Here is a 25,211-nt window from a genome sequence, read left to right as displayed (position 1 = left end):
GAGAGCTTGGAAGTGACATTCCCTCATATTTGTGATCTGCAAAGAGATGCAACAATTATTTGCAACTACAGTTGCAAACCACTGAAGTGTCACCGGCTCCTCAAAGGAGGTGGTAATAGGGTCGCATAGGGGAAGGTGTGCCTGTTGGGTGGCTTCCCCTTTGGGAATTGTATTGGGGGGGAGCAGTAATCGATGACTTGTTGCTCCCAATATCTTCCCAAATGTTTTTTTTTTTTTCTTTTAAAGCAGTGTCGATTCCTTTAAGAAACACAATTACTTTTTAAAAAAAATCTCTATTTGGGAATGCAAACTCAAGGATGGTTGTCTGCTGAACCTTGCAAGCCACCATTCCTTTATTTGAAGGAATCACAGGGGGCCACAAAAACAAACTGACCACTTACTATTCAGTACCCAGGTTGTTCTGCCCCATTGAAGTGACCAAATATTTTCTAAGGAGACCTATTAGTGCGTAGGTCCCATCTCAATATTTGTCTGAACGCAAAACATTGTGCGCTATTTATGACCACTTTCTGTGACCCGTCTATTTGTACATCTGACCCAATGTTCACTGATCCTCTTCAGTCAGAGAAAATAAATCTAAAATGGCACCATGGTTTATGAATGTTTCAGAACCCTAGAAATTGAGTGCTCCTAAGTAAGCTGCTTAACTCAGAACGCTACACATGCCTTAAGTCTTCTGCCATGACTCTTCAGAGGCAAGAAAATTCTATCAAGCATTAAGTGGATGTAAAGGAGATGCTGTACCGTGGAAACAATATTTTTAAAATAATGCATAGGTATATCTAAAGTAACTTTACTTTTGTTAATTAAAACCATTAAAACATCAACAGTGAAACTTTTCAATACATATAAAAAACTATACAAGTAATATCAAGATTAATCTGATAGTAAAACTTAGGAACATAATGAAACTGGATTTGGCTAAGATAAAGTAAGACCTAGGAGCTTTTAAAAAATTGTGTGTCAAAATTCTGTGAATCGGCAACGTTCAGTTATATCCTTGGCATTCAGGCAGTGTCATGCTTCTTCCTTGCAGGCCTTCGCATTGCTCGATAACATTGTGGGATTTATAGATATATCTTAATATACTGTTTTTTCATAATTGAATTTTAAAGGTGTTTATGTAGATACTTGCCTTAATTTTTTCACTCTCTTTTTTCACACACTTTGAAGATTCTACAATGAAGACGGTACTCTTATTGACTTCATGGTCAGCTCTGTGCCTGAGCCAGTCTTCATAACCCTGTAAACATATGGAAACCAATGGGCTTGTAAGAACATTTTCACACTACAGATATTTATCTTCAGGCGCCTATATTTTGACTTCAGAAACTTTTGCATTTGAAGAAACTTTGCATTTTAACCTTATTTAAACTTAATACCCCAATTTGACAGCAGCTGGAATTTTTTACTGGTATTTTCACTCGACAGATAACAACGCACAAGTTGCTTGACGTAAAGGTGAATCAGATTCTCAACCAATACCGACAACATATAGAACGGGGAAAGGAAAGGGACACAGAATGTTATTCTTTCCAAGCAGTGGTGTTTTTTCAGATGAAAATTGCTTATATATCACATTTTATTATAAAAGGTATATAGTTTTCCAGTGTAATAATTTTAATAGACATTTTTGAAAAAAACAAATGCATTACAGCTTCTGTGCAGACTAAACCTAAAAACGGAAGTGAATAAAAATACTAACTGCCAAGGAATTATGTAAAAATAGAAACTATCCAAAAGTACTAAAAACACAAACTGTAATGTGGCATTCATTTGCAAATGCAAAGTCTGAAGGCTAGCAGAGAGCAAAGGCAACATCTATGCGAAGGAATGACAGTGATTCCACTTGAAGGCACACCGAAATGCATGACTTCACGAATAACTCAATCGAAAGATAGCTGCTACCGATTCATGCGCACATGTTTGTAAAAGCGCGTCACCCCCCACCAAAGCAATGTCACGGCACAATGGCACACGTGCTGACATTGAAACATGATGTTAGTGGTTGGCACACCATGTGCAATGCATATTAATAATTGGGCAATGGGCACCCCTCACCCTCTCGCACTGATGGAAAATGAAGATATTACAATGGTAAAGTGTTAAGTATTGTACTATATCAGTACCAATAGCTAGTAGCAGGCCTTCCACACTTCAAGGTTCAACCAGGCTGTATCAGCTACGCATGCAACACAGCAAACTAATAAATGGCCAGCAGACACAGACAGTGAGACGAGAAATTAGGAAAAGCAGCTGACCGGTAAAACGATGCCTGGGCAAAAGCTCAGAAAGACGGTACTGACCGCTGGCCAAGTGAGAGCATTACAAGCGGGAAACAACAGCAGAATGAAGAAAGAGTGCTTAGGATGGGTGAAGGATTGCAGACAACTAGCCATATAACAGTAATGCAGTTCTCTGTTAACTAGCATTGCTGCACCCAAAAAGATCCACTCGTCTCTCGATGCATTCTGGGTCAAGACTGGCCAAAGAACAGATGGCGTAGTTCTGACGACATCAATTGAGCATGTTGAACAACTTCTGATATGTGGAAAGGGCCTCTCAACCAATGGACCAATAACGTTCCTAACTATAACATGACACCTTGTTTACTGCATCCTGTACAACATACACATTCAGACTGCCACCGAGACCTCACCCACATTTCTGGTGGAACAAATTCACAGGTAGACATTGCTGAATCCTGTGACCACAATAATCAGTGATGAAGAGACGTAAACACCAATACACCTTTTCTACTCAAGAACAGACATTCAGAGTGACCAAAATATCATGTTTAATTGTGAACATGAACCCGCAAAGAAAAGCTCCATACATTGTCATAATCACAGGCCTATCCACATATGCCTTTAGATATTTTAGATAGCTGGAATGTGGGGTGCATCCAAAAGCAGCCACATGCCTGCAAAGGCGCCAACTAGAACAAAAACACTTATAAAGGATTTGGTCACAGAGTGAACAGCTAACACTACTGCATGACTTTATCTGCAACAGAGAACCGGAGAGCCACAGCTACATAAAATATGGCACATCAGCATGTCACTCCAGGTGCCGGACTGTACATCTGAAGACTAGTAACAGGAGCTGACAGTAGGCATCAGATGAGAATTAATAATGAAAGGCAACCGAATACCAAGGCACATGCAGATAGAAGACAAATATGCCACAAAATTATGTAGATCTCTGCAAACCTAAAAACCCTAAAAACCACCCTAATTCAATGCAATAAGCCAATAAATGGGAGCATCCCGGATCAATCGATACAGCTATCCCTGCGTGGGCACAAGAAGCAGTCAATGGCCAACACCTGGCAGATGCAAAAGTAGAACATGCTGGTACTATCAAGATACGTAAAACCGCACTTCAAACTCCTCTATCTGTCTTGAAAGTCTCACGTGCAGCCAAAGAGAGTGAGTCCCTCAGGGCTGGACTGTCCTTAGTGGGCACTGTGCGTTACCCCGGTGGGTTGGAAGGGTGGGTGTCAGTTTTGGACTGGTGGGGGCCGGTTTTGTTACTGGGGGCCGGTCTTGCATCAGTGCTGCAAAATCAGCTGCTTGTAACAACAAGCACTGAAAATGCAAAAGGTCTCGCCTTTGATTACGTTGAAGCCATTTGGTTTGCTAATGGTGTTGTATAGCAAAGCAAATGGCTTTAACTTAATGAAAGGCAAGATCTATTGCATTCTTAATGCTGGTTCTATTTGTCTAACTCTCGCATGTCCTCTCCCCCTACAATCCTTGCCAAACATCCATCCTACCTTCACCTTCGACTATCTTTAGAGATGGCCGAACAGCCTTAATCTGCTCTGTAAAGCCTGGACGTGGTGGTGGTGGACGTGGTGGTGGTGGACGTGGTGGTGGTGGACGTGGAGGTGGTGGTGGACGTGGTGGTGGACGTGGTGGTGGACGTGGTGGTGGACGTGGTGGTAGACATGGTGGACGTGGTGGTGGTGGTGGTGGTGGAGGACGTGGTGGTGGTCGTGGTGGTGGTGGAGGACGTGGTGGAGGACATGGTGGTGGACGTGGTGGTGGACGTGATGGTGGTGCTATCTTACGTTATCCCCGGCTTTCCGTGGCTTATTTAATTAACGTGTATACATGTTGACGTTTTAAACGAGTGTTTTGGGGTACTTGCTTTATTTATAACGCAATCCTGGCTAGGGATGAAACCTTTGACATAAAAATCCCCGCATAGGTGGAGAGTGCCCATCTAGACAAAGTAACTCCAAGGTGAAAATCTCAAAAGAGACAACCGATACCACTAGAGAAATCGTACACAAAGAGCTCCCTTTTTCCATAAGGCAGCGCTCCGATTTAGAATTGACCCGAGGGAGAAGACGTCTCACTTCCCCCAAGGCAATGCGTGATCTCTGGTATGACAATGTCCCAGAACCCTGGGGCACGCAGTGTTCCTGGAGCCTACAACAACTTTCAAACCCTTGAATGACCACTCTGGGGAGGACGAAGTCTCATTCTGAGACAGTACGCGCCTCCTCCTCTCCAGTCAGTCTCCCCCTCCCATGCCCACATACACACACACCAATCCGGCCCGGATCTTGAACAGGATGTAAACACCATACACCCTTAATGCCCGACACCCAAGAACAAGAAGGGCTCCTTACGCTCCAGCTTTTAAAAGCACTTCTCACCGAGTCTGGGATATGACTAAAAGCCTCTAAATAACAAGGAGGCATACTGTGGAGGAATATGGCGCCGCACCAGCGCCTAGAGCTTCCTGACACCCCCGCACTGACAAGCGCAACTCTGGGAAGTTTGCTTTTGGGGGGGGGGGGGAAGGGAAGGGAGGTGCGGGTACAATTGCCAATGAGGAGCCAGCTTGTAGCATACCCGCTACACGGCTGTTGCGAAGACTTTTCTTATCTGCTTGTTAAATAAACAAGCAGATAAGAAAAGTCTTCACGACAGCCGCGAATCAGGCGAGCCAGTCCGGGTGGGCCAGATCAAAAAGCCAAACGGAGGCAATGAAATACCCTTCTTTCCAATGGGAAGCCAGCGTTTACCATGAACACTGACGCTACCCAATGGAAATGAGGGGCAGTCTTGAGTTCCCTTGAGCTCTCGCAGGCAAGGAGCGCATGCGCGCTCCAAAGCCAGGAGAGACCTAAAAATGCAATCAGCAGCAGTGTTCCCGCCAGCATCCTCCCTAATTGCAAGGGCTGGTTTGTGATCCCAGTCCTGCCTTGAGGGACCAGTCACACCACAGGAGGGGTTTAGCCACAAAATCAAAGATTAAGTACCAGGAGCTACACATGCCTGTCAACCGAGTGATGACTCACAAAAGAACGTGGAAAACTGTAACTGGCGCTAAACCAGAGGTGCTGGAAGTAGGAGGACCTGGGGTGCTGCAGCACTTCTTCATTTTAAGGATGAAGAGAAGATGAATATGAGGATTGAAGATAAAGGCGCCTATGAATCGCACCACCTTAGTTCCAAAACCTATCATGGAAAGGGAATTCTGGAGCGTAATTAGCTTTTAAACATGGAACAACGTATTTTTTTTAACTAACTACTGCGGTTAGATTTATAATGTTCGGCTATGTTTATGTATGAAAGAAAAATGTGAGCATTTTGTTATTTGAAACTAAGGGCACTGTGGCTGAGCCACAGAGCAGGGCCAATGGACAATGTTGGTTCAGAGGCTTCTTAAAACAGACCAAAGCAAATCTAGGTAGATCGACAGACAGACAGACAGACAGACAGACAGACAGACAGATGCAAGTTAAAACTACTCTTCTTTTGTAATGCTCTTTCATCTCTCAATCCGAGTTGCTTGGAAATGTTGAAAAGCAACATTGCCCAAGGAAATAACCATTACAATAACTTGCGTTTTTTCCCTGGGTGAACTATACCTTTCCATCCTGCGTTTGGACGTTGACATGAGAGTTAACATGCAGTTTTGATGTTACCACACACTAAAACTGCATGTTCCTCCCTTATCCAGAGCTACAAAACTCCAAATCTGGACTTCTTTTTCTTGCACAAATTTCACCGGGGTCTAAGTGCTCACTGCTTGGCACGTGTATGTCAAATTTGGTGCAAACACTGTTTTCTTCAGATTAGATATTTTCCTTGGATTCAGAAAGAGGCCCTATATATTATGTTTTTTATCCGTTATGTATTATGGGAGAGGAAATTCACAAACACTTTGTTACCTGGCCGGCTGTAGCAAAGCATGGACTTATTACAGACTGCCAATGGCAAACCACTAACTGAGAGTGTAAGCTGCCAATTTCTGAGAATTTACTGTCCGCATCCCGCGACTAAAAGCTTCGCAAAGCGCAAGCAATTAAAACAAAGGGCACAGTATTCTCCACTTAATGTTCCTCACACAATGGGCCTCTTTGTCTATTCCAAACCCTTTACCGCACAGGGTACATTTCAATACTGTGACGGAGGTCTGCCAGACTGTGCAGCTGCGTCCAAGCATTCGCTATAGTGAACTGGGGAGAGGGTGTGGCCTAAAGGCTAGAGCGGTCAACCTCGAAGCAGGGGAACCGGGTTAGAGTCTCGTTAAGGACGCTCAACATCCTGTGATTCTGGGTAAATTACAATCTCCTCGTCCCTAACAAAATGAAAGAATGTCTGTCTGTAACGCAACTGGTGCTCATGTAAAGCAACCTTTGGGTCGAGTTCGCACTATATAAAACTACCCCTCCCCAAACCCCTCCCCCCCAAAAACACAATGAAGTACACAATCGAATCCTTTATTTTAACCAGATAGGCAGTGTGTGCCTCACTACATACAGCCATCTACATATAGAAGGTGTAACAAAAGCTTCAAAGCACAAAACGGGAATGTGCTAGCATAGCAAGTAGGCTGTTCATGAATCTGGATAGTTATTATATATCAAGCGACTTTCAAATGTTCTATTTATAATTTCCCTTGGTTTGAGGCTTTGTGATCTGAGCAGTAGGCACATGTACCCAATGATATATGTTATCATTTAGGATACCCCTAACAATTCCTTTTTTAAAACAAACACAAGCCCCTCCACGAGCAAGGACCAGAATATCTGAACCACCACCTCATCTGCCACACACCCGCAATACAACTCCGAGCCACCTATCTCGCCCTGGAAGAACCGGAGGAAGACGCTTCACCTACCGCGCCGTCAAGACCTGGAACACCCTACCCCTCCACCTCAGGCAATCCGCGTCATTGACCCAGTTCAGGAAGAACCTCAGGACCAGACTCCTCGACTACACCTCCACAACCAGACGGTTCAGCAGTCCCATCCTCCCCCCAGTGCCTTGAGACCCTCACGGGTGAGTAGCCGTGTTCTACAAACCCCTGATGGATTGATTGATTGATTGATTGAAACACTGACAAAGTTAAAAAGACTGTCAAAAAAAGTCAATGCAAGACCAACTGGCTTTACCTATGCTTTTTAAAATTATAGTCTAGAGAAGGAAGCTCACAGACATGTTAGATGTTGAAAAGTTTCCAGTTCTATTATCAAATAATAATGAATACCACAAGCTCAATGTCACATGTTTTTCATAGCTGGCAGGCAATGGGCATGGCTCTGAAAGAGAAGCGCTCATTTGTGTGATCCAAATGTAATGAGTATTAACTCTAGCAAGCTCTTGCCTTTTTTAACTATTGGCGTTGACTTTGCTGATGCTGTATAGCATTAGCAAAAGAAATGGAGCAAAAACACAAACGCGTGTACGTGCACATACATAAAATGACGCTGCTGGTGTGCGGCTCATGTCTTATGCAGAGCATGAATGATAACGTATGTGTGCATGCGTCATCATGTATGCATGTGTATACGGAATGATGCAGGCAGAGTTTTATTCCTTCTTGTATTCTCCATTCCAGGATGCCAGATGCCACGTGGAGCAGTAATTAAAATAAAATAAAAATTCATGTGCATGAAAGATCTTTTATTGAAAACATAGTGGGCGGGCAGCAAATGGTAGCTGCTGAGCACTTCAAACAACTGGAAGGAAAACAGTCAGGCATGGGGAAGCAACAAAAAAAATCTGGGGTGGGCGAAACAATGGATGGAGGCAGTGGAGGATGGAGTAGCATTGGGTGCATGGAGTGCGGGCCAGTATTTGACGTGGGAAGGAGCACACATATAATAGAGATAGACTATGCATGCATTCTCACTGAGTGCTTCAAACAAAGGAATAACAAAAATAAAGTTGTTCTCTGAATGTGAGCAGTGAAAAGATACAAGTTGTCAAATCAAAAAGATGGTGAAGAAGCTATGCTTCCGGGAGGGGCAAATTCATGATGAGGAAGAAAACTCTTTGAATAGAAGCAAGCAAATGAGAGTAATAAGCAAGCCAACCAACGGTAAGCAAAGGGTTGGCTGTAAGCCCACTGTACATTTTTGCTATGGTCCACAACACTTCTTTCGCCAACAGAAACAGACAGCTAGCTACAAGCTGTCTGAACCCAAAACATAAAGGCAAGTTATTATAATTAATTTAAAGGGCTTTGAGAAATAGTTATCAATCTCAACAGAATAGCATAAAGGGCAGAGGAGGGCAACCATGTAGGAGATACCCAAAGGGAAGTTGGCTTTTGAAGTCTGCAATTTAGAACATACTTGTCATCTAAACAGAAGGGTTTGGTGGATGATGGCATCATATCTGGGATTTATCACTCTGGAATGCCATCCCTGCCCATCTGAGATTCAAAGTGAATTTGAGAAGTCCTAAAGGACTCAAGAGTTGTAGCTTTCTAACAGTTTATTACAAGTAGTGTCTCCAAACATGCATGAATCCTCCCTGTCACCTCAGTTATTTCCATCCCACTCTATTGTCCCTCCATGGCAAATCAGACCCAGGCCTAAGACCAGTAAACAACCCATTCACGTGTTGGTGGCTTTCATCCATGAAGATTCCATATCCAGCCTCCTAAGAAATTCCTTAGAGATATTGGAATATCACCACATTTGACACTGTTTGATCTCACCTGTGCAGCTACTTGATTCACTTGCGCATCCTGTGCCTTGATCCCCAACACTATGATTCTGTTATTATCAGCATGTAGAGCTTGAAATATCCTTAACAACTAATATGAACAATATGATGGGGATTCATCTGACACATTGAACAAACACAGTAAGAACTTAAGTCTTACTTGAAGTGAGTCTGGATACAGGCAAACACAATAAATAGACTCTGATATTATAAAGTAAGCATATATTGGCATGTTTAGGCCACTAGCCCTGTGTGACTTAATTTGTGTGAACATTTTCAGAGCACTGATCTCTAGGAATGGGGTATCATAATTAGCAACTGAGCAAGTCTGCGTGTTGTCAAGAGCAGAGCTTTTAGTGAGTTGATATATTTTCAAGATCTTAATTTGTAGAGATTCTTGTATCTTTAGGATCCCAACTCTTAGTAACCCCTGTTTTTTGGTACATAGCTACACAAGTCAAGCTACATAGTTTCAAGATCAGAGCTTTCAGTTACTTTAGATATTAACAAGAACAGTGCTCAGAGTGAGCAAGCCACTTTATCAAGAACAGATCCCTGAATTTATCAGAGTATTGTCTAGGATAGAAGTATGGGTGACTGTATTATTAAGATCAGATCTCTGAAGAAATCAAGTTATTCTAACTAGTAAAGTCATTGTAACAATTAAAAAAGAATTATGGAACTTTATACGGTCACAGTGCCGATCCTTTCAGAGTCTACTATATTTTCACAAAACATTGTGAGATAGCATATCAGAAAACACTTTATTGAACATCAGCAACCAGTGCTCAACATTACTCTAGATACTTGCAGATCGGATGGAGAAGCTGCATGTAGACAGAATGATGCATAGACATCTAATGTACTTTAAATTCCAAGGCCATATTATATAGAACAATGTTCTTAGGTTATGGACCTGTTTTTTAATATTCAGAAGGTTATTCTTCCATGGCACAATATTTTGAGGGGCACAACACCATGCATGTCACTATACTTAGAGAAAATGTGCATAGTATTCTTTGTGGCTATTATTTTTCCCTACACAATTTGTATAATGAATATTGTATCTGTTCTTGCTCAATGTTTTTACAGATGAATATTATATATGCTCTTGCTCAGTGTTATGGATCAACTGTATTTCTGCTGTTCGACAACATCCTTGCGTTTATCGTCTAAGGCTACTACTAATAGCACAATGTGCTCGATGGGCATATTTCAGTTTATCAATCTGCTGTACTGTGAAGCATTGTAAAGCATTATATGAATCTATGATGAAACATTTGAATGATTCTATGCACTATCAAGAACACAAACATGGGTGAATGATTCTCGGTGTTGTCAGTCACAGTGCTATCAGGAGTGGCATTTGTGCAGGTCTGTGTATGACCAAAAGAGTAAAGTTGAAACAGTGAGAGGCTGAATCAGCACTGCAACTTGGCACATGTGTGAATCTGAGCTCCAGGACCATGAACCCGAATCATACATGAAAAATAGGCATTAAATACCCATAAAGATACCCAGTCACATCAGGATGAAGGAGGAGGCAGGCGGCAGGGGATAACACTGTCGTGGGCAGTTTAGAGGCAAACCATGACACGGGAAAAGCTTCCGAGCAAACCACCCCAACCATAAACACAAGAGCAAAGGCTACGTGTATTCCCTGGACACAATGAAGGGGGGAGACGTCAATTCCCAGAAAAGTATTGATAGCAATGGAGGAAGAGAAAGAAGAGAGTGGACATGCCCGCTTACCAGCCCTTGTTCCCACTAAAAACTAATAGCCACACGAAAAACAAATGTACCCCTACATATATGGCTCTCAACTATGGATGCAAATCATTCTGAATTGGATAATTTGCTCACTAATAAGGATGTCCAGCTCCCATAGCGGAGAGCTATATTTGCAAGGGTATGTTTGTTTTTTGCGTGGATGATAATATAAGGGAAAGTACAAACATGTACCAATAAACTAGCTCTCTCATCCCCCCAGCCCTTGAATTGTTAAGAGCAGTGTGTATGACCTGCCAAACACTACCCATCAGGGTGGCAATTCACCATGCAAGGGGAGGCTGTACCGGCCCATCGAGTGGCCAGCTCAGAGGATCTGAGTTATCTGCCTGTGCGCGGGAATAAATCGACAGAAACCTAGGTACCGGACATAAGACAGCAAGGAGAGAAAGCAACACCCCCAGCAGATTTAGAATAGGTGCTCCGTTATAACAAATGACGGTGGTAACAAAGGAAATCATGACTGGAGGTACTTAAGAAACAACATCCAAAACCACTGTAGCAAGAACCACCCCCCACTCAAGCTACAAGAGGCGCTTGCGTTCAAGAAAACTGAAACGTCATTGAAGATTTGCAGATTGTTTCAATCTCAGTATTCACCTTCACTGTCGCTCCTCTGAACCTCCCCTGAACTGTAATTCTTTACATGTCTGGTGGTCATGGCCAAGGTTAGCTAATCATTCGGGAACACAAGCTTGGAAACCGACATTAGTGGGCTCTGAGGAATTCTACAAGACATACTATGAACAATATATACAACGGGGAAAGGGTTCAAAACAATTGAGGTTTCAGTTATTGAACAAAAAGTTATGGTTTATTGTTTGAAATAAATGAGTGTGAGAAGAAGATAGCAGGGCAGGAATTTCCAAACGTATAATTGGCGGGTAGGCAGTTGCCTAACTCTCGCACAATGTTATGGTACATTATTTGTGATGACTGCTAAACAAAAAGTATTTGGAAAAAAATGCTGAAAGAGTCTGGATATTACCATGAACAAAGTTACTAGTCATACTTACTATTATAAGGAGCACAGTTCTGAGGTTAGGAGTTTAGAACAGCGCCTTTCACGTGGTTCAGGACATCCTAATGAATCACTTTCAGGTCTATTTTTAAAGATACAGCCATTTTCTTAATTTGTGAAAAGTAATTATGATCTAAGTATTTACTTAAGACTAACTAGGCTTTCAGATGGCTCTTTTTGTAGGTTTCACGGAGTCTTGTGGACATTCAGATCAAACATATGCCTTCTTTAAAGTATCATACCAATTCAAGTTCTTCTCGTGTTTTGAAGAAAGTTTTCTTTAAAAGGCACACTGTGTTCCATTTTTCAAAAATGTCAAAGGGAGTCAACAAAGGGGTCACCATTCTCTTATGGAAAGGTCTGGCTGTTTCTACGCTCACTTCTCGTAACACATGTGACTTTAAAGAGCTGCCATTGCAAGCCAACACCCTAACTCTAGAAATTATTCCAGCACCACTGTGTGAAACCATCTAATGAATTAACCAAAATCTCTTGCAAAGAGCCAAGTCACAACGAACTGGCTCAGTGAAATGACAGAACTTGCAGGAAAGTAAATGTAAATGACAGCCACAAACACATAAGAATTAAGAGCCTGAATACGAGGGCGGCGGTCATAAGACCGCCGCACTCGCGGTGGTCCGTCTGCCATATTACGACAATATGTAGTCGTAGCGGCAGAGAACCACTGGCTGGGCCAGAGAACAGCTGTTCCCTGGTGGTGGCGCAGAGGAGGCTCAATGCAATATGCTGTGTAGGACTGGCGCAGTACCACTCAGCATATTAAGAGTTCCGTCATCAACAGCCATTTCATGGCGGGAGCCCCGCCATGAAAAGGCTGGTGGTGGAGAAACATAGGGCCCTACAGGGCCCCCATGCCTCCCCTGAAATGGGAATACATTCAGGTGGGCACAACTTGTGCCCACCTGAAAGTTTCTCCCTCCCCCCCTTAGTTCCAGCACGGCATGGATGTCGCTGTCCATGCCGTATTGGAACATTTTTGCTGTTCCCATTGCGGGGTGCCCTTTTTCACTGCTGTGGGAACGGCAAAAGGACCATCTGCCTGTATGAGGGGGTCCTTGTGCCGCTTTGGTGGTGCTGTGTCGGCGGAGTCCCTAAGTAATTTAAACTTGTAAAAATATTACTTTGTCTTTGCAAATTTCACAGCAAAGCTATTGGGGGTCTACCTGTGTAGTGGAGGCAGCGTTTTACATACATACATTGCTATGTTAGAAACGCCATATTGCCACTTTTGCTGCTTTTGCACACGACACTGCAGATAGATGTTATTATTTTAAAACTGCTTGCTTGCCTTTTCTTCACATGAGAACTGTCTGTTGTTCACATCCCTAGACGTGCACTGCGACCTTGGTCTGAACATTGTGTACAGAAACAGTCTGAGCCACCAAACAATGTATGTTTTTGAGTTCAGGTTGATCGGCCCACGCTCTAGCCATAACACGCACACAGCTGCAAATATCTGAAAGTCAAGAGCCTTTAATATTGCAGTTTGCATGCATTAGACACACATTCTGGAGAAGAACTTTTCCAGGCGCAGAGCAAAGCTGATCCTGTGATGTGATTGACCTGAGCTGATCTTTACGGTATGGGGTTCCCCATTCAACCCTAGAGACCTTCTATCAGTCTAATAATACTAGCTTACTAGCGAAGGGAGGGTGGTTGTATTCCACTATCATTTGTAATATGATTTCTCCCTTCATTTTCTATGGTATTGTAACAATGCTGATGGTTTTAATTTTAATCATTTGACTGCTTATGTTAGCCAAAGTACTGCATCTTAGGACACGTAGTTTATAAAATAAACATTTTAAACTTTACTGTGTCTCTGAATACTCTTGTTGTGGACGGATATGAGAATAATATAATCTAAAGTCGCATGTTCTGGGTTGTCTAATCATTGGTAGCTTCTATATGGTATGAAGAGCGAATGAGACACTGATGCTGGTCAGATAGGGGTTCTGGGTACTGAGGTGTGTTTTTGGTACACCGCAATTCACTGAGGTCCTGGTTTCCTGCGCATAGTTCTGTGCATGAGCAGAATCCCTGCAACACCTGCTCTTTGTAACCGGAATCCAATCTTATGACTTACCTCTCAATGCAACTGGATGATGCAGTTTGCTACACAGAACAAATGAATTTTTCTTATGCTTTATATAAGCTTTGTAAGACAGCTAGAACAGTGTCTCCAGGCCGGTTCGGGAAAAAAAGATAAGAAGCTGCCTTCCCATGAGAGTAACTGAATCGAAAAGCAAAGGTACTGTTGACATGAAGTAGACTAGACTTTGCTAGGTACGGCTTTACTCTGAAGGAATGGGTGATTTCAGCAAACCCCTGCATCAGGAAGCTACAAGATAAATGCACATCAATATCAAACCCTTTAAAATTTTAAAGGCACCAGACTGACAGCAACGCCAAACACAAGACATGCCAACCTCTAACAGTATCAATGCCTTCAGGTTTCTATTTGAGGACGAATTTATGAAGTGTGAATTTGATTTCCATAAAGGACACGGACACTCTGAATCAGCTTCCACAATTGAGTGCTAATATATAAAAGACTGACTTGTTCTCAATATTTACAAATGCCACAACTGTGTCTGCTTTAAAAATAGAATGTTTTCAACCTTGTTGTCAAAGGTCCTACATCTGGACCTCAAACCTAATGTAAACTAGTAGCCTTTATAAAATGACCTGGCATGCCAGACCTTTCTTTTAACTGCAATACACATTCGATAAAACAAGGGCGTCTGGGGTGTAGCCAAGATGGCGGAGACTTAAGACGTGCTTTGCCTTCTCTCCTCCACCCATAGGCCAGCTTGCAGCACCGGCCTATGGCCTTGAAAAGCATCGGAGACGGCTGAATCAACTTCCTCGGCACCCAGGCACACTCCGTAGCGCACCGGGAGCTGCTCCCCAGGTCTCCGTGGCTGCGTTCCGTGCTCCCAGCACAGGCTGGGCCCGAGCAGCGGAGTGGAGACGTGCAGCGGCAGACTGCGAGACCGCGACATTGGGGACTGGAAATCTGAGCCCCTGACCATGGAGCACCATTGCTTTGCCAAGGACACTGGCTAGACCCGGAGGCGCTCCCCGCCAAGACTGATCAAAGGGCTGTGGCGGCCGGCGGCGGAGTGGTGGGCACCATTTTGCAGGACGCAGCGGACTCTCCTGCTGTGATACGGACCACGCAGTGACCTTGTACAGATGCACTGGGTCGGCAGCGATCAGAGTAGACGCTGAGAAGCACCACAGTTTTCGGCCCTGTGGAGTGCATTGCGGAGCTCCCGCGGTGAGTTGAACTATTGCTCTCACCCCTTGCTGCGGCTCAACCCCCATAGGACCTACCGGAGGCATTCGGGCAGGGGCAGATATAGACGCTTATTTAGCCCAGGCCCGTCTGCCTGCCCTAACACCGGAACAGGCGGCTCATATTGAGAGGGAGATCAGGCTGGAGGAAGTAATCGCTGCTATTGCCGGTTTGGAGCTGGGTAAGTCACCGGGCCCCGACGTGTACACCTGGGCCTTTTACAAACAGTTTTGTTCAATGCTTACCCCCTGCTCACTCGGCTCTTTAACTCCTTTGCGACGGCCGGAGCGATGCCCTCCTCCATGCTGGAGGCAGCAATTGCTGTTATCCCTAAGCAGGGAAAGGACAAGACGATCTGTGGGTCATACCGGCCTATCTCGCTCTTGAACATTGATCTGAAGCTGTACACTGGAATTTTGGCTACACGGCTTGCTCCTTATATGCTGGGGCTTGTGGACCTCGACCAAGCTGGATTCATCCCACAGAGGCAAACGAGTGACAACACCAAACGGGTCACACACCTTATAGAAAAGGCCTCCCGCATCCCTGGAGACTATATGCTCCTAACCAAAGATGCGGAGAAGGCCTTTGATCGGGTCCACTGGCCTTACCTCGAGCAGGCGCTGATCCACATCGGCATGGGAGACAAGAAGCGGACGCACATTTTTAATTGCTACCGCTCCCCCACAGCTACAGTACGAATTAACGGTCACACGTCCATACCATTCCCTATCAGTAGGGGTACGAGACAGGGGTGCCCTTTGTCACCCTTGCTCTTTGCCCTCTATATGGAACCTATGGCATAGAGGGTCAGGGACCACACTCGGATCACAGGCTTTCATTTCGGAAATAAGCCTATACGCGGCCGATATCTTGGTTACCCTAACGACCCCCTGCAACTGCTTTGGGAGCCTTTCTGGGGGAATTGGATTCCTTCACAAATGCCTCCAGCTTTAAGGTTAACCTGACGAAATCCATGGTGCTAAATCTCTCCTTGTCCCCTCAAGCGCGAGCAGACCTCCAGGCTCGACATCCCCTGCAATGGTCCGATGAAGTTGTCCCTTACCTCTGTATACAATTGCCCCCGACTTTGCAGGCTATGAAGAAGGCCAACTTCTCCCTACTTCACACATGCATTCGCACTGCGATACGGAGATGGAAACACTATCCGATTTCGTGGTTCGGGCACATCACGGCCATTAAGATGACGATCCTCCCCCAAATTCTGTACCTTTTTCAGAAGCTTCCCCTGCCGCCCCCTACATGCTGGCTACACAGGGTGCAGTCGGAACTCTCTTTTTATCTGGCAGGGGCGCAAACCGAGAATGAAACGGTTAGTCAGCTTTCTCCCACCTCACGAAGGGGGTCTTGGGATACCAGATCTCACGCTCTACTACAATGCCGCGCAGCTTCGACACTTGGTCGAATCGAGCCAAGCTGAATCCGAGAAACATTGGCTCTTTCAAGATCGTGCAGTCGCTGGCACATCTCTCATGAAAGTTCCCTTCCTCCGGAAATCCCAACGCCCGCCCAACCTATACACCTCGCAGGTTACATGTACAACCCTTAAGGTTTGGGACAGGACCAACACACGTCATGACCTAATGACTGTCCCTTCCCTGCTCACATCACTCTTTGATAATCCAGATTTTAGCCCCGGGATGGGTCCGCAGTCCTTTCCGTTGTGGAGAGCAGCTGGCTGCCGAGCCTTGGGCCTTCTATTTGACAAAGGCGATATTATCCCCTTCTCGCAACTCAAAGCTGACTACGGCCTCCTCGAATCCGAACGGCTGCGCTACCTACAGGTGCGACACTGGGCTATGCACCCGGGTAACCAAACGCAGTCGACTAGGCTTCTCACCCCTTATGAGCAGTGGCTTATCACACGGTCTTCGGACAAGAAGTTGATTTCGGATTTATATAAGATGCTCCTGTCCAGATACACCCACACTTACAACGCGGGGCGGGCCCCCCTGGAGAAAGACCTGGGGCGGGTCTTAGTCCCAAGGAGTGGGAGGTGTTATATTCTTGTCTACATGAACCTGTGCAGTAATGCTGGCTGTCCAATAGCGCTCTGCTGGCCTGAGGCAATGGACACACTTCCCAGAGCCGCCAGCATCGGGAGCACTGTCAGTACTTTGACATCTTGTCACCTGGGAGAAGCACAGCCCCGCTTGACTCCTCATACCTTCGCAGCCGGCATGGTCACTGTGCCAATTTTTTTTTTTTACAGTGTTTTGAGCGCGATCTATTGGGCATACCGTGCATCTATTTTTTTTTTTTCCTTGCACGTCAAATTTCAATGTTGAAGTCTACATTTTATAGTACAAGGAATACTTTTCTGAAAAGCACATTTGTTGCTAGTGTATTGTGTTGTTCATAGCGAGCCTTCATTTAGTTTGTGGAACCACTAATGTATCATAATCTTCTTGTACCATTTTAGATGTACATTAGTGGAATGTACGTGTGCACTATGTTGTGTGTTTTGCCTTGTTTTGCGTTTATGGTGTGTGTTTCGGGGGTCAAATACCCTTTAAATTGTGTCATGTGTTTTGTCTAGGCGTGCGTTCAGGGAGCCATGTATCCCGTGAGCGCTGGGGAGGCATGTACCCCTTAAAGTGGTTTTGCCTAGGCGTGCGTTTCGGGGGTTAAATACCCTTTAAAGTGTGTCATGTGTTTTGTCTAGGCGTGCGTTCAGGGAGTCATGTATCCCATGCGCGCTGGGGAGTCATGTACCCCTTTAAAGTGTGTTTTGCCTAGGCGTGCGTTTCGGGGGTCAGTTACCCTTTAAAGTGTGTCATGTGTTTTGTCTAGGCGTGCGTTTCAGGGAGTCATGTGTCCCGTGAGCGCTGGGGAGTCATGTACCCCTTAAAGTGGTTTTGCCTAGGCGTGCGTTTCGGGGGTCAAATACCCTTTAAAGTGTGTTGTTGTTTTGTCTAGGTGCGTTTCGGGGAGTCGCGTACCCTGTGCGTTGGGGGTCAAGTACCTTTTAAAGTGTGTTTTGCCTTGGCATATGTTTGAATAGTCATTTAACCTATGTGTTTTGAGGAGTCTTATACCCCATGCTGTGTGTGCTTAGTTTAGAAATGCTGCGTTCCTGTCCTTGTTATTCTTAGGGGCGCCATTTCTTTTAGTTTCGGTTCCCTGTTTATCGCTTTTTGGTGCTGGTCTGGCCAACTGGCATGATTTGTGATATTTTGGGTATTTTTGGTTTGGATGAGGGATGGAGGTTATGTGATGTTCTTGTGTGTGTCAGCTTGAACTGTTGAATTGTATGGTCATACGGTGTTTTTGCATTGGTTAATATCGGATGAGTCGTCATGTGGGGTTTCTGCATTGAGTTCTTGGATTGGATTGTCATGTGATGTTTTTACATTGGTTATTGTCGGATGAGTTGTCATGTGAGGTTTCTGCATTGAATTGTTGGATTGGATTGTCATGTATTGTTTTTGCTTTGGGTTGTGCTAGGTGAAATTGTGCCGCTCTTCATGTTTTGTGCGAGAGGTGTCGTCCTATCTTTCTTTTGAATTTAGTGTGAGTGGTGTTTTTTTATGTGGTGTGATACAATTAATCATACCGTTTTAAATTATTCACCGCGGTTTGAGTTCTAATAGTGTGCTGTATTGCTATTTCAAAATCTTATGTATAGTTATTCATACATTCTCGTTATTGCTTATTTGCTACTGTGTTATTTTCTCTTGTATTCTTTTGTTTTCATTGTTTAAAGGAGGGAGATGTGTTATATTCTTGTCTTCTTCTTCTCCCTGCTGCTCAGCCTGTGTGTGTGATGTCATCGGAATGTTCGTGGATGCATGGTTTGAAGTGTGGTCAGTTTAAGTGAGATGGGCTGAGCAGCTGGATGCTGCTCCCGGTGGGGCCTTTTTACCATGTAACTTATGACTAATAAACCTTCTAAATTATACCTACGGCTCCTGGATTACGTACCAGCTAGAGTACTTTTCATCAATGCAACAGGAGGGGGTGTGTTACAGGGCACGCCACACAGCGACACATGTCGGCCTAACCAAAACATTCACCAAACTTGCCTACTACTGGTATTACACCCCGGACCGCCTCCACCAAGCTGACGCCACACAGAGCCCTGACTGTTGGAGAGGGTGTGGGAAGAGGGGCACACTGGTCCACCTTCTGTGGGAATGAGACCATCTCCGGACCTAATGGACGCAAATAATTGACAAGCATCTCGACACAGAGCTCCCTAGGCTCCCAGCCTTTGTCTTACTGGAGGTACCAAATCCGCTCACTTACACTTTGAAATCCAGGCGAGGGAAGCAGATAGCCATAGCAATAGGCACAGCCATCCAGAACATATTAATACTTTGGAGAACCCCCCGAATTCCTACACACACAGGGTGGTTCCAGCAGTTATGGCATGTGCTGGGCATGGAAAAGATATCACTCACCCTGGCTGGGAAGGGCTCTTCTTTCAGTGACCTCTAGCAGCTGGGGCTTTGCTAGCTCAAGATTTCTGGGAGTTGTCTTGCCCTAGATACCTACGCCTTCTGCGCCTCACTACACCAGACCCCTCCACATAGATGGACCTAGCTTAATGTATGACATTCAGTTCCACACAGAGCTGTATCAAACTAATGGACCGGGGTTGTGGGGGGTAGTTCTCCTTGCTTTCTTTTCCTATTTTTCCTTCCTTTTCTCTTCGGGTGGTGGGTCGGAATGTATTTGTTATTTGTTGCTTTTTGAAAAGTCAATGCACTTATTAGTAACAGCGTTGGGCTTTGTACGGCCCGTTTTCTGCATTGTTCAATAAAAAGATTTAAACCATAAAACAAGAGCGTCTGCATTCATTAGATTAGCAATTCTTTATTTTCAAGGCAAGTATTTTCAAGGAGCACAGACAACAAAAACGACCATAGAATGAGACAAAACACATTTACCTGTTTTATAGCTGTAACAGTTATGACAAAAAACAGCGGCAACCCACTGGTTACTGGACTTGTTGGTGTGTCAACTATAACCTAAAACAAAAGAAGAAAACATTATTGTGTGAAAATACAATCAAAAGTCAATATCCTGGACCACTCATTAACCAAACTTCAACTAGTGGCTGAGCTAGTCTTCCTTCAGTAGAAACTCTGACTTTGAATATTCTCTTGCGAAGATCGAAGCTGTGACCCATTGAATATCGCTTTCACTCGTCCTTGGAGTGGGAGGGATACCTTTGTCCTGGGGTAAAATGATACAGTTCTCATAGGTATAGTCAATTTGCATGGTGACAGTGGCTGCCAACCACAGAGCAAACAACCACCTCAACACAGAGTCACTACTAGACTGCTCCTGCCACAGACGGCTTAGGCACTTTACAGACCTACTCAGAGACAGAGCTATGCCTGCCTGATGATGGAGCCTGGGTAAGAAGGAATCTAAGGGCCTGATTTACAGCTTGGCAGATGTGTACTCCATCACAAATGTGACTGATATCCCATTCACATTATTACAAGTGCAATGGAATATAAATCAGGCCCTGAGAAATCTATGAGCAGTGGAGTACAGAACAGAGGAACCAGCATGGAAGCTGCAGAATTATCAGCTCCGAGTCTCGGTCTTGACTTGACAAGTGGGAGAAAACGTTCCCTCAAGATCTCTGCCTGACTTGAATGACCAAATGCATCAAGCCCTCCACTCCAGGATTCCTGCAAGTGATATTCAGTACCAACTAAAATCCCAAGCACTTTTTCTGGAGTCCCCAGGAACATCCAGATGAAAGACCTTCATTATCTAGAGAAGACGTTGCTTCCCTGCACAGCTAATAACATTTTCACTTGTTCCAGAGTTCGTAACCGCAAGCTCTTCCAAGACCAATTCGACCTTTTAGAGCTCTGTTGATCCTGAACATGGACCACTGCTAGACCATGAGAGAAAACCTCCAGAGTGAAAGTGCTAAAGACAAATTACAGAGACTAGCAGGCATTTGATTTATTTTTGTTAGTTACTGACACCCATGTACACTCAAGCATTCCAGAGTATAATTTTTAAGGCTTTATATAATGCCAATTCGAGGGCAGAGTTCAGGTAAAAATATTATTGCTAATATAAAAACAATAGTAGAGATTGTGAATGAACGAAATGTCAAAAATATAATCTGTCGCAACGTATTACATTGTGAAGAGTTCTTGCTCATCTAACCCTAGCTAATAAACATATTACCACCAGAAATCTGCTATTCCATGAACGTTCAGTGTTTACATGTTGGTCATCGCTTTAATTTTGCAGCTGAAAAGCCTATCTGCAGGACCAGGGTGGATGGTGTCTATGTGGCAGTTTATTCATGGCATTGGCTTAGTACATCGAGAAATGCTCTACTCTTTCTGGAAACCGACACTCTTCTGTGCAGAGGGATCTGTGAATGATCATTTTATACAACTTGGTAGTATTATTTTCAACAAATACCATCATAATGTAAGTTGAGAAGAGAAGCATTGGCAATCACTTACGTATTCACTCTAAACCCAATATGCATTCCTTTAAATATTACAGATTATATGAATATATGAACTAAAAGCACACTATCAAAATACACAATACTTGCAGCACACATTGCACGACAATGACTATAAATGCATGTGAAACTATCACGGAGTAATGCCATTTGGGGCTTGAGGCCTTATTTAATAAAGGCACGGTATAAGGAGCTCTTAGTAGGTTCGTAAAGCTAAACAGATGACAGGGCGGCACCACATGACTGTTCAGCCATCTGAGAAGGATTCATCAAAGGAGGGAGAAGAGGCGGATACGCCATGTCTCTGTGATGAACAGAATGCAAGATCTACAATGCCTGCTGCATGATCAGTTGCACATTGTGCATGGAGAATGTGTGAAAGTGGTAAGATGAGCAGGATGTGGAGACAATGGATGGAGATGTGGTTCAGCTAATTTGGTTGTGAGGTGACGTTTGCACCGCTGTGGATATTTGAGTATTGGTTAGAGAGTGGGTACAGAGCTGTGAGTGCAGTGGTTGACGACAATTGGTGGGATCACGAGGAAGCTGCAGGGTAGGGTTTCTGGCTAAAAACTATCCTGGCTATTGCAGTGCTAGATGGGGGATGCCCACAGGTAATGCCCTTTGTAATTTTGGCTTTTCACTGTTAGTGATAAGGTTCTGGCTATGTTGAATGCAAAAAGGTTCTGGCCATGTTGCCAACTGGCCAATGGCTGACAAACAAGGTTCTAAAGCTATAGAGAGAAGCCACAGAAAGTGGAAATTGAGTGCTGTTGCCAGAGATCTCTCAGATGCTCATTTTGGGATCTTGTTTTGACAGTTTTGTATGCTAATCACCCATCCAAGTCACACCCACTTGCTGTGATATGGTTCTCTCTAGGCTATTGGTAGACATAGAGGCTACAGGGCCTGTTGTTAAATAATTAAGGTATGACAGGGAGCCAGTTTAGCTCACAGGGACCATAGGAACCACAGTGAAGTGTGAGGGTTCGGGTAAAGCTCTCACCAAGTTCAGCCAGTGCAAAACAGGGTTGCCGTTATGTTAGCGTATATTTTTAGTGGGCAGCAATCTAGGTCAGAGAACACTAGTCATGTGGCTGTCACTAGGCCAACTTGTCTAACAAACTCCCTCTCAGAGAACTATTCACTTCACTGAGCACAGCCTATTATTTTCACCATTTTCTGTATGTAGCTCAATTCCCGTTTAGGAACATAAAAATGAACACAATCATGATGCTTTATACTGGATGACACACCTTAATTTAGTTAGTAAGAAATCCTTGTAACTGTCCCTTAATATTTAACCGGTAAAACAAAAAGGTACTTCAGTTTTCCTTTAACAAATGCTTGATTTGACACAAACACTGGAACAAATGCAAGCTTACAGGCACTGCGGTCACAGCCTCCGACTCCAGTTTTTGTTTATTTTGAGACTTACAATTGTTTACTAAAGATACCAGATGTAGTGATTTCAAAACTCCAGACAGCAAGAATAGTATCAAATACATCTGTAGCATTTTTGTATTTGTATCACATCCGCTCTTGAATTGATTCTTTTTTCCAAGGAAGATAGGGGCCAAGTATATCTGAATCAAATTATTTTAAAATTGTGTTGCTTCGGATAGTCATCCTTTGTCTATTATCACATTTGAAATCTTAAAATCCTTGGCTTTAAACCCAAATGTTGGGACTAAAATTGGTCTGAAAAATACTCCATTATATCATCATATTTATAATAGGTTTTCAAATGGGGTGACTGCGCTAAAACTTCTGCGGGGGAACGGACTAGTAATGCACATCACAAACATATTAAAGTAATGCAGGAGAACCTCTTCTGAACTTCATGTAACCATATGGACTTTTTTGTCTAACTGATGTGAAAATGGTGCTATACAATGCAAAATCTCGTCAAGTTTATTTAAAAAATCCCTTCGTTCTTGGAGAGGTCAAGTCAAGTCAAGTCAGAGATACTTATATCGCGCACATATCACTCAGAGAGTCTAATGGCGCTTGCAGAAACTCCGAAAAGAAAGAGGACCACAGATTAATTGCCGAAGAGCCAGGTCTTTAACTTCTTACGGAAGTCACCGTGATCAGGCATGTTACGGAGATGATAAGGCATCTTCTTCCATGAAGAGGGGGCCAAATAGGAGACTCAGCTTTATTGGGTAATATTGGAGTCTTCAGATAATTTCATGAGCGCCCATTCAGAAATGCCAGGAAAAGTTGTAGATTTTAACCAAATTCTTATAAAAATTGTTCCATTTGGACCACTGGTTCTCAAACGTTTATCGTGGAACCTCACCCTTGGACATTTAAAAGGAGGGTTTGTCTTGCCCATCTACTCTTATATGGCAATGGTTCTAAATTGTGGTATTTCATATATTTAGATACTCTCTTGACAGGGAGACAGAGCGGGTTACCAACATTTTTGTTGAGTGACAAACCAAGTTAGAACCAAGGTCTCTGGGAGTTTCAAGTTCATTCACTTGGCCACTAATACCAAATCTCCTCACCTAGTCAATATTTTCTAGCAACCAACTATTTCAAAAGACTGCTTACGTTTCATTGCGCGCCTGAATACCGCTTATTAATTTTGTAACAAGGAAAAATAAATGAAGAAACATTTTCCTAAGAACTCAAGTATTTAAATGGATGTATGTTGTCAAAAGTTTCCTCTTGGATAAACAATGTCATAAAAAATGAACAGCAAATATAATGTTGCCACTGCATGCCACCTGCCATCATATGGCAGCAGGGGAGCGAGAAGTTGAAATCGACTTTAATACGCTGCCCATGGCCATGTCAAGCGAAAGAACAGTGTGACTGATCTGCAAACGAGGTTTTAAACCCTGTCAAACACGGGCATCCTGTTATGGTCTCTGTGAGGAACGAACTATCTCAGGTCTAACAATGACAGCTAATTTTAAACTGAAATGCCAAAATCTTTACAGGACAGTGAGGTTACCGTGAGAGGTAAGATCTGCAAATCTTGCTATCTTAACAATTCAAAACTATCTCGGTAAATCCTATAAGGTTATCAACGCACGTTCCTGAAAACAGGATTCAAATCTAACGAGTTGACGTCATCTGCTCTAATAACTCTTGGGGAAGAGCTCCCTAGAGTGCACTTGCGGCTACTGGCTTGCTTTCTGACAGTAAATACATAGCCACTGATTATTAAATGCTTCATTTTCATCATGCTTTTACCTATAGAAATACCTTACTATACAGAATGCTCCCCATAGCGCATTAGGGACATGAGGGGTAGAAAGAGGAACAAGAATTTGCAAAACCAAAAGGTGTGGCAGTCACTCACTCATCTATCCATCCACGCACTCAATCGTTCAACATTCATGCACTCGGCCAAGCATCCTGCATTCACTTATTCCAATATCACACAAACTCACTCGTCAGTAAAGAGGGGTTCTTATTTTATCAGCCAAACCTATTATCTTTGCCGCTAGCTTGCATTGAGGGTGGGAGTGATTCCAGTAGAATATGTGAATGTAAATCTGTGAGGAGTGTTGTGGTCTGTGGCTGCTAGTGAGGAGTGTAAAAATACTAGTCTACGCCCCTTGCCCCGGACGCGTTAGTGGTTGC

At 43.8% G+C, this 25,211-nt stretch overlaps 1 protein-coding gene across 5 annotated transcripts in view; it reads right to left on the bottom strand.

Moving 5' to 3' along the window:
• ATP11C (ATPase phospholipid transporting 11C (ATP11C blood group)) overlaps positions 1-25,211 on the bottom strand; it is an 804,025-nt gene that overhangs the window by 427,555 nt on the left and 351,259 nt on the right. For all 5 annotated transcript variants that reach the window (XM_085607959.1, XM_085607958.1, XM_085607957.1 and 2 more), the window contains exons 4-5: positions 20,047-20,127; positions 1,157-1,264 (exon numbers count right to left, since the gene is read on the bottom strand). In XM_085607959.1, coding sequence (XP_085464085.1) covers positions 1,157-1,264; positions 20,047-20,127 — 189 coding nt within the window. The remainder of the gene's footprint in view (positions 1-1,156; positions 1,265-20,046; positions 20,128-25,211) is intronic.

Source organism: Triturus cristatus, chromosome 5_2 (assembly GCF_964204655.1).
Source record: "Triturus cristatus chromosome 5_2, aTriCri1.1, whole genome shotgun sequence".
Lineage (NCBI taxonomy): Eukaryota > Metazoa > Chordata > Amphibia > Caudata > Salamandridae > Triturus > Triturus cristatus.
Note: the sequence above shows the minus strand (reverse complement) of the source record. Positions and strands in the feature narration are given on the sequence as shown.